This window comes from Tribolium madens, unplaced genomic scaffold (genome assembly GCF_015345945.1).
Source record: "Tribolium madens isolate multiple individuals breed KSU strain unplaced genomic scaffold, Tmad_KSU_1.1 Scaffold_3;HRSCAF=73;Tcas5.2_LG2, whole genome shotgun sequence".
In the NCBI taxonomy this organism is placed as follows: domain Eukaryota; kingdom Metazoa; phylum Arthropoda; class Insecta; order Coleoptera; family Tenebrionidae; genus Tribolium; species Tribolium madens.
Window position 1 is genome coordinate 13,401,529 of NW_025401006.1, and position 10,497 is coordinate 13,412,025.

Genomic DNA, 10,497 nt, shown 5'->3' on the forward strand with positions numbered 1-10,497 from the left:
AAATTTAGCAAAATAATTGAGTTTGTAGCAAAAAAATTTCTATTTAATTCGTATTTTAACAAAATTTTCGCATTTTCGACCAAATTTTGTGGTTTCTCGACTTGATTTTGCTCAAAAATAAATCAAATCGAGTGAAACAAATACAATTTTAAGCGTTTTTGGATAAGATTTTGCAAAGTTAATGACCCTTTGGTTCAAAAACGAAGTGCTAAAAAATAATAAGTATACCAACTATTTAATTTTCTAATTTTTTATCTCAAAAACGTGCCCTCAAAAAAGACAAAAACGACACAATTATTAGTTTATTTTATTGAATTTTTGACTTGTATTTAACGAAATTTTGCGAAAATAATACTAAAGCATTTGAAACAGACGTTATTTTCGAGCTTTAGTAAAATCTCGTAAAACAACAATAGATTCGATAAGAAAAATTCTGCTTGAAAAACGTGGAAAGTGCTCGAAAAAGGTGCAAAGAGTTTCACTAAATTCGAGTTGTGCAAAAATGCCAAAGAATGAAAAGGAGTGTTTTATTTTCCTCCCAAGCCCTTGGTAAAAAGTCCGGGTTTTAAATAACACTTTTATTGTATTTACACGCAACAATGTTAATTAAATACTAGAACCTATAGGAATAATGGTAAAAATTACGTAAAATAGCTGATAATACTTATATACAATGAGTGGGTAATAAATAATGAGAAAGAGAATCACATGTCATCCTTAAGCCTACAATAATCATGTTTCTAGTGCAAAAATAAGAATACTTTTAACTCGGAATGTAGAAAACGATCTACACGAGAAAAAATACGTTATTACAATTCGATAGTTTGCGTCAAATCCCCGGGGGGTAATTGCTTTTTCCCCGTTTTATCCAACTCGAGTTCAATCGTCAAACTCTCAACTTCGGCCTCCAAGGCTCGCGTCCTCCGATACATCTGCACGTAATTCATCTGCAATTGCCTCTGGTACCGCAAAACTTTCTCCTTTTCCTGGGCCCAAACCACTCTCTCCTTTTCAAAATCCTTCGTTTTGGTGGCAATTTCCTGTTTGAGGGATTCAACACTCCCGAGGGACATGTCGGAGAGTTCTTCGCTCAACTCCTTGGCGAGTTCTTCTTTGAGCTTTTTGATTTCGGCGTCTTTCTCCTCGCATTGGAGTTGCAATTGGGAGATTTGGGCTTCACGCAAGTCGAGTTGGTCGCGGAAGTCGCGATGTTCGGTGCGGAGTTGCAGGAGTTCCTGGCATTTGGAAGTTTGCTCGTTCTAAAAACAAAAATCAATCAACAACCCTCTTTTTTGTTTTTTCAAAAGGGTAAAATTGTAGTGAAAGTAAAAGATCAGTTTGCTAAAAGTTGCCTCAGAAAATATTATTTTGACTTTTAGATCTTAAAAAAAATAATTAGAAAGCTCACATTTCAATGGAAATTGAATTTTTGAATGGGGTAACAGACATACAGGGTGTCCCAGCGTGTTGAAAAAGTCCATTAGTGACCTTTAAATGGTGAAATTAAAAAAAAAATGTATAGATACTAATCTAGTGCATCACCTAAAATTATTTTCAACCATACTGCATGTTCCAAAAATAAGTTACGATACAAACTTGCGTTTTTTTTTAATGAAACACTGTGTTTCTTTGTTTTTACGCTAAACTTTTATTAGTCGATTTTGCTCAGTTTTAGAAATAATATCAAATTACATGTTTTTTTTACACTTTTGTATTCATTTATTTCATAATATTTACTTGCAAAATAAAGCTTTTTTTAAATAAATTTAATGGTGAAGCTCAAAGTTGAAAAGGTTTTCTGGGGTAGATTTATTAGTAAGTTTCGTTAAACTTCATCGTTTTTTTACAATAAAATTACATTTTTGTATTTGTTTACAAAAGTTTATTTCGTAATTTTTGAACTTGCAACATAATTAATCTAATGAATTTGTTGTGAAGGAAATTTTGTGAAAAAATCCGTTTTTGACTGAAACACTATTAAAACGCTTTCTAAAAAACAAAAATAATGTAATGTTCGGCTCAAATAGATAATTTTTCAGTCTGTTTTGGTGTAATCTTAGTAAAAAGCAGAATTTAGTTAAAAAATGTCGCTGCATTTTGTGTTTTTTTGGCATATTTTTTGATGAAAATAAGCGGCTTAAAAAAGCAAAAATAACGCAATTTTTGGTCGAATTTTGTGTTTTTTTTTCTCCGCAAAAATTATTAGTGAAAAAAAAATTGTTAAAAACGTCGAAAACTGAGCAATTCTAGAGTAAATCGGGAAGAAATGAATACGGGAGTTCTAAGTTCCAAAGTCCATCTATCCGATTGTTCGATTTCTCCCGGACTTACCCTATTAATTTTTTTATTGCTTACTTCTATTGCACAAAAGTTACTATTACCTAGTAAATATATACAGGGTGTTCCAGCGAGTTCAAAAAGAAACACCGTATGTTTCTTTGCATTTTTGGGTGTAGCCTTTTAAAACAATGTTTTTACACTAAACTTTTATTAGTCGATTTCGCTTAGTTTCAGAAATAAGACGTTTTTTTTAACAAAAACATGCACTTTTTAAAAATTTATGACAGCTAGAACAAATTTTTATTTTCTTCTGCAAAGAAGAAAGTACAGAATTTAAAGCTCTAGCAATTTTTTAGTGTTTTGCATTTGTAAAAATTAATAAATTTAGAAGTTTGTTAAAAGTTAAATAACTTAAAAAAATTAAATGGAACACCCTATTTTTAATTTTTGCATCTAATAGGTTGATAAATTGTCTATCTAAAAAAAAATNAATGTAGTGTGTTTTGCTTTATTTTACATTTTCTTTGTGTTTACTACTATATTTTCAGTCAATTGGGATTTATTTTTTGACATTTGACATTTTTTATGCCTATTTAATGATACTGATGGTCTTGTATATGTTTTTTTACAAATATTTAATAAAGGTACAAAAATTTTGTCAATAAAAGCCACAAATAACATTGAACAGAGTTACAATTTAGGAGACAGCTTCCTTTTTTCCTTTTTTAATAGCCTGCAGCAAAAAAACTTGAAAAATTATTTTTCCAACAAAAATAAAAGAGTCAAAGTGCAAAATTTAAATAAACTCTCACAACTTCGAAATTTTTATAGATAAAATTTTTTTAACATTTTTTTCATGTTCCTGGTATCTTACTTTACATGACATTTTCCTCTGGGGCACACCCTGTAATTAAAAATACGTATTAAAAAAAATAAAATTTTCCCCAAAACCGCAACAAATAATTTAAAAAAAATAGATTTGTACATACTTATATTCAAGACGTAAATTATTGAAATTTTAGCTATGAGACAATAAATAAACACAAATATTTTGTGTAGGTATTTAAAAAAGGGAAGATTAACGGAGAGAAATAAGAGAAAATAATCCGATTTTCATGACAAAAACGCAATTATTTTTCTTTATCTTTTTATTTATTTACACTAAACTTGGACAAGTCGACGTAATTATGCAAATTAAACAAAAATTTTGTGTTAATAACCTTTGATTACAATTTTTTTATAATAAAGTGTGTTTTACTTTATTTTATATTTTTTCTTCTTTACTAATAAATTTTCAAAAAAAAAATTAAATAAATGGTAACACAAATAGAAAAGGCAAAAAATAAAGACAAAACATAGGTAATAATAAAGTAGACTACAAACATGTAAAGATAAAAAATAATGTAAAAACGCAAAACATATTATTTACAAAATTTGTGTTAGAAAGTGTACAAAAAAGCTTGCAAGAGCACCACAAAAAGATAAGAGCTTTAAAACATGACGTATAATATTTAGAAGAATTACTTAATTTTTTTGTTGTTAGTTCACTTTGACTAAACATACACAAAAAAATAATGTAGAAAAAATAAGGTAGTAAAGAACAACAAAAATGCATTTATTAAGTAGTTATGCGATTTCTTGTACAAATTTTAAAAAACTTGTATAAAATTAAGTAAAAACACGAGTATTTTTACACATACGTGTTTCTTTTGTTCGTATTAATGTAGTGTATTTTACTTTATTTTACATTTTCCTTGTGTTTACTCTATTAAATTTTCAAAATTTTGTTTGTTTCGTTTTGTTTTGACCAACAAAGGAATTAAATAACAAAATATTTTAGGAACGTGTTAAAAAGAGTTTCAAGGGGATAAAGTACCAGTTTATGAGTTGAAAGCAAGAGAATAAAACGTCACTTTATTTCCCGTTGGGAGAAAATACAACTAGGTATTGGAGTCGATTTTACGATTTTTTCTGTAAATTCTAGAAAACTTTAAATTTTACTAAAAAAAGTATTTTTCCACATGATTATTATTTCTGTTCCAATTTTTTATTACTTGTAATGTAGTGTGTTTTGCTTTATTTTACATTTTCTTTGTGTTTACTACTATATTTTCAGTCAATTGGGATTTATTTTTTGACATTTGACATTTTTTATGCCTATTTAATGATACTGATGGTCTTGTATATGTTTTTTTACAAATATTTAATAAAGGTACAAAAATTTTGTCAATAAAAGCCACAAATAACATTGAACAGAGTTACAATTTAGGAGACAGCTTCCTTTTTTCCTTTTTTAATAGCCTGCAGCAAAAAAACTTGAAAAATTATTTTTCCAACAAAAATAAAAGAGTCAAAGTGCAAAATTTAAATAAACTCTCACAACTTCGAAATTTTTATAGATAAAATTTTTTTAACATTTTTTTCATGTTCCTGGTATCTTACTTTACATGACATTTTCCTCTGGGGCACACCCTGTAATTAAAAATACGTATTAAAAAAAATAAAATTTTCCCCAAAACCGCAACAAATAATTTAAAAAAAATAGATTTGTACATACTTATATTCAAGACGTAAATTATTGAAATTTTAGCTATGAGACAATAAATAAACACAAATATTTTGTGTAGGTATTTAAAAAAGGGAAGATTAACGGAGAGAAATAAAAGAAAATAATCCGATTTTCATGACAAAAACTCAATTATTTTTCTTTATCTTTTTATTTATTGACACTAAACTTGGACAAGTCGACGTAATTATGCTAATTAAACAAAAATTTTGTGTTAATACAATTTTTTTATTATAAATGTGTAAAATTTAAAAAAATTGTATAAAACTGTATATTAAAATAAAAGACTAGAAATGTTAAAATTTAGTTGTTGATTTCTTAATTTAATTTGTCATGTAAATTTGTCATAAAATAAAAAGCAAACAAAACGATAATAATTCGATAACAAACGTTTGACAACTATTTAAAAGTAGTGTAATTATTGCATTTTTTCATGTATCGTTAGTGTTTTTAACAAATTGCGAGTGTCGGTCTAAAACACTACCCCATCTGAAATGTAGATAGATAAAAAAAATGTGATATATTAACTTTTTTACCAAGTAAAATAAAATAAGGAATAAAAAACATWATTATGAATCATTATTATTATTATAAAATCATGCAATTTTAGCCGGTTTTATTCAATATCTTGATAATATACATCTATAAGAATTGAAAAATGAAAACTGAAGGGTTCGAAAATTTTCGACTTTAATAACCTTAAAATAGCAAAGATTTTGTAATTATCGACAAAATTTTAATAAAAAAAAGAGAGAAATGTTGATTTTTACACATAATCGTTCAGAAATGTATGTAAAAACTGTACCTAATTTAAAAATGAAAAAAAAAAAACGTTCTATTAATTTTATGTTTTATTCAATCTTGTCTATATTTAATTTTCAAAAAAAGAAAAGTTACTTAACATTACAAATTGTGAATTTACAATTTTCATGAATTTTTTGTTATTTTACACAGTGTCGATAATTTTTTAAACAGAATGTTCTTGTTTCGTGTTCTAATAGCCTGTAGCAAAAAAACTTGGAAAATTATTTTTTATTTTTTTTATGTTCCTGGTATCTCTCTCTCATTATATGTGATTTTTCTCTGAGACGCAAGTTCTGGTGCACTTAAAATTATCAACTCACTTGATAGTCCTTCAACTGTGACTTTAAGAGTGAAATCTCGCCGGTTTTCTGGCACAGCCCCCACTCGGTCTCCTCCAGTCTCCCCCTGAGCGCATTCACCTCCTGTTTCAGCCTCTCAGTCTGACAATTGGCCCTTTGTGTCTCAGCACTGAGCCGCTTCTTGTCTTGCTGCAACTGGTAGGTCTGCATCATGAGCATCTGTTCGAGTTTGAGCGCTTTCTGAGCACTGGCTCTGAGCCGGTTCTCGTGGAGGGTCTTCATTCGTCTCAGTTCGCGCTCCCAGACTTTCTCCTTCTCTTGGTACACCCGGAAAATGACTTGTTCGTTGTGCTCCATGGTTTGGCGGAGGTAGGCGAGTTCGGAGTCGCGGTCGCGGAGGGCCGCCTCCAGTTCGGACACTCCCGAGTCGGAGGGTGACGGCGTCAAGTCGAGGAGACTTCCGCCGCCCGCGCCAGAGAGACGATACGACGCTTTGTTCCTACACAAACAACTGTTAGAATATGATGGTGGATACGTCCATTATGAAGCTTTCTTCACCGGAACCGATTTATTGCAAAGTCTCGAGGAGGTGGGAAAGAAGGAGAAACAGTGACGGGTTTCTAAAAATCGAGAAATTTTTATTCTGTTGTGTTTTGGTTGTACAAAATTCAAGGTTTTATTGTTAAACTGCTCCACAAAAGTTAAGAAAGTCGCGTTATTTTTACCACAAACAAATTTTATTTTTTTAACCATTGTGGAATCCAGCAAGACGAAAAAGTAAAAACATATTATCCAAAAATCCAAAATTTTGGCCTTTATATAAAATTTAACCCAATCGATTTGAGTTTGATAATGGTCTAAGCTTGGAAAAGTTGTGTCACGAAAGGTTTTGTTCTTGAATTAAACGAAAACATTTTGTATTTTATAATTTTTCCGACAGGCTTTGAAAAGAAAATTTGTGTTGTTCAATAAGAAATAATAACGAGACGGAGAATTAAAAGACTTGTCAAAATTTACTAAGACAACAAAAACATAGTGTTGGAACTTTCTTAGAGTTATTGTACTAAACTTCAATTTCAGACGAGACGGTGTTAACTTTCAAACAACATTCGTCATTTTCTTTCAGGGTATTCATCGATTTTATGTCGTTTCAGGTGGACTACAATTAAAATGTTTAAAACTATGTTTGTTAGGAGTGGAGTTTTGAAAGTTTCTCAACTGCAAACAAATCTAAAAATACAGGGTGTCCCAGAGAATTGAAAAAGTCCATTAGTAATTTTTAAATGGTAAAATTTTAAAAATTGGACGACATTGATAGATACTAATATAGTGCATTTTCAACCATACAAAATGTTCCAAAAATAAGTTTTAAATGAAACAGCATATGCATTTTTACAGTAGTAAAAAAATATTTCTAGTTGTCTTAGTTTTTGTGTAATATATTTATAAAGAGTGCATGTTTTCTTCAAAAAAACGTCTTATTTTTAAAACTAAGCTTGAGTGTAATTCGGTAAGACAATTTAATGAATACGTAAAATAATTTTATTTTTGGCCCAAATTGCTCATTTTTTGGCACGTGTTAGTAAAGTTTTGCGTAAATGGAGTTTGAAGCTTAAAAATTTGCTGTAACTTTAAAAAAAAACATTCTAGTCATTTCTTTAAAACTTTCTAAAACTTTAAATAAAGATAAGAATTAACATAATTTAGTCATTTTTGCCTTATTTTTGAAAAATTTGTTAAAACGTTTAAAAAAAAACAAGTAACGTCATTTTTGACCCAATGTAGTGTCTAGTGTAGTAAAGTCTCGCAAAGAAAACTGTTTTTATACTACAGAAAAGAAGAATTTAGACGTAATTTAGCGGTTTTTCGGCATTTTTCTGTAAAAATTGCATTTCCGACTAAAAAAACTGTTCTAAAACGCTTGGAAAAGGCAAAAATATTTTTTTTTCGACTTTTCTCATTATTGACCAAGGACAGTAATGGATTAGAGGTGCATAAATACCGGTATTAGAGGGTATTACATTGAAACAAACATATCTAGAATATTATTTTTAAAACTATTACAATCAATCGGCTCATTTCATCTTGAGCAAATTTTAATACTTTTTGCCTTTTCTTGCAGTTTCTATGTTGTTTTAACAAATATTATCTCACTTTTAATTAATTATGTATGAATTTAAAAAAATATACTTTATACACTATATACACTTCCTTACCTTTTGTGGAGCAGTTTAATGATATTACTTTATCTTTTTTCGAATTACGTTGAATTTCTTCGGAATTAATTTGGAATTACCGGAATTATTTTGGATAAAAATTAAGTTGGAATAATAGAAATGAATTTGGTATTATAAGGAATATTAATCTAAAAACAATGAAATTACTGGAATTACGTTGGAATGTCTTTGAAATTATTGAAATTATTTGTAAGTTTCTGCATTTTTTCTAGAATGACTAAAATTAAAGGAGATTATTTCTTGTCAAAATTAGGTTGAATTTCTACTATCGGAATTAATTTGGAATTTTAGAAATTATTTTAGAGATTTACAAAAATTAAGTTAGAATTACGGCAATTGAATTGAAATTAAGTTGGGATTATAGAAATTAATATAAAAACAATAGAGTTACGAATCATTATTGGAATTACTGGAAGTTCGGCGAAATTTCTTTAATTACTGAAATTATTTCTGAAGTAATTAAATTTTTCTTAAATTACTCAAATTCTTTTTGGAACTAAAATTACGAAGAATTTCTTAGAACTATCGGAATTAATTTGGAACTAAAAAAATTATTCTGGACTTATGAAAATTGACTTGGAATTAAGTTGGAATTACAGAAAGTAAAGTCTTAATTTGTGTTGTTTTTTTGATGTTTTTTTTGTTAATTGCCTTTATTTTTGTGTTTTTTTTTAAATGTTTACAATTCATTATTTTGGTGAAGAACTTCAAGGTTTTGGAATTAATTTGGAATTATAGGAATTTTTTTAAATTACTGTAATTATTTATAAATTACTGGAATTCTTTTTCGAATTATCGGAGATTTCTTTTCAAAATTACGTTAAATCTATTAGAATTACCGGAATTAAGATGGAATTACAGAAATTAATTTGTAATTATAGAAATTAATCTGAAAACAATTAAAATACGATGGATTATTAGAACCACTAGAATTCTTTTTGGAATTATCGGACATTATTTCTTGTAAAAATTATGTTGAATTTCTACTATCGGAATTAATTTGGAATTACAGAAATTATTTTAGACTTACAAAAATTAAGTTGGAATTAAGTTAGAATTACGAAATTAATTTAGAATTATAGAAATTAATCTAAAAACAATGGAATTTAAAATGAGAATGAAATTAGAAATTAGAGTGAAAGTTAGAATTACGGTAATTAAGTTGGAATTACAAAAATTAATATGGAATTATAAAAATTAATTTAAAAACAATGGAATTACGATTCATTATTGAAATTACTGGAACTTTTCTGGAATTACTGAAATTCTTTTTGAAATTTGGAATTATCGAAAATTATTTTTTGTTAAAATTACGATGAATTTCTTAGAACTATCTGAATTACAATTATTTTGGAATTACAGAAATTATTTGGTATTATAGGAATTAATTTGAAAACAATGGAATTTCTAAAATTTTGGTGGAATTTTTTGAATAATCGGAATAATTATTACAGACTCTAAATCGCGAAATTAATTTAGAATTACAGAAATTAACTTGGAATTATATAAATTTATAAGAAAAAAATGGAGAGGATGGTTTATGGGAATTACTGGAATTATTTAAAAATTACTGGAATTCTTTTTGGAATTATCGGAGATTATTTCCTTTTAAAATTACGATGAATATCTTAGAACTATCGGAATTAATTGGGAATTACAGGAATTCTTTTGGACTTACAAAAATAAGTTGGAATTACAGGAATTAATTTGAAAAGAATTCATTTACCATAGATTATTAGAATTACTGAAATTTCGATAGAATTTTTTTGAATTTTTGTGTTTTTTTTTCAATTTTTTGACACAATTTATTAGAGTAAAAAATCGCAAAATCTTTCTTGTTTTGTGTTTTAGTAAAAAATATTCAAGGTTTTTTTTATTATATTATGTTTATAAATCAGATTTTACTCTCACTTTGATAACAATTTGTCTTTTTTTAAATTTTTGATTTGAAATTCTAGATCTCTCTAGATTCTACATTAAAAATTAACAAAGTCGATGTACAACAGAATAAGAGTCTATGGAAAACGGAGAGTTTTTTGTTTTTGTTTATTTTCAAAAAAGTCAGAATGTGTAAACAAGTTTCCTTACATTGTAAGTTGTGAAAACTTGAGAAATCCTCAGATAAAAATCAATATCTTCATAATATACAACTACAAGAATTGAAAAATGAATACTGAAGGGTTCGAAAATTTTCGAATTTAATCACCTTAAAATAGCAAAGATTTTGTAATTATTGACAAAATTTTAATAAAAAAAGAGAGAAATGTTGATTTTTACACATAATCGTTCAGAAATGTATGTAAAAACTATA

General features: G+C 27.6%; 1 protein-coding gene across 2 annotated transcripts in view; it reads right to left on the reverse strand.

Moving 5' to 3' along the window:
- Positions 1 to 563: 563 nt before the first annotated feature.
- LOC123007815 (leucine zipper putative tumor suppressor 2 homolog) overlaps positions 564 to 10,497 on the reverse strand; it is a 75,581-nt gene continuing 65,647 nt past the window's right edge. Inside the window, exons 5-7 of one of the 2 annotated variants that reach the window (XM_044403265.1) lie at positions 5,971 to 6,448; positions 4,723 to 4,752; positions 564 to 1,259 (exon numbers count right to left, since the gene is read on the reverse strand). In XM_044403265.1, coding sequence (XP_044259200.1) covers positions 810 to 1,259; positions 4,723 to 4,752; positions 5,971 to 6,448 — 958 coding nt within the window. In that variant the 3' untranslated portion in view covers positions 564 to 809. The remainder of the gene's footprint in view (positions 1,260 to 4,722; positions 4,753 to 5,970; positions 6,449 to 10,497) is intronic. The other variant, XM_044403266.1, reaches the window with a different exon arrangement.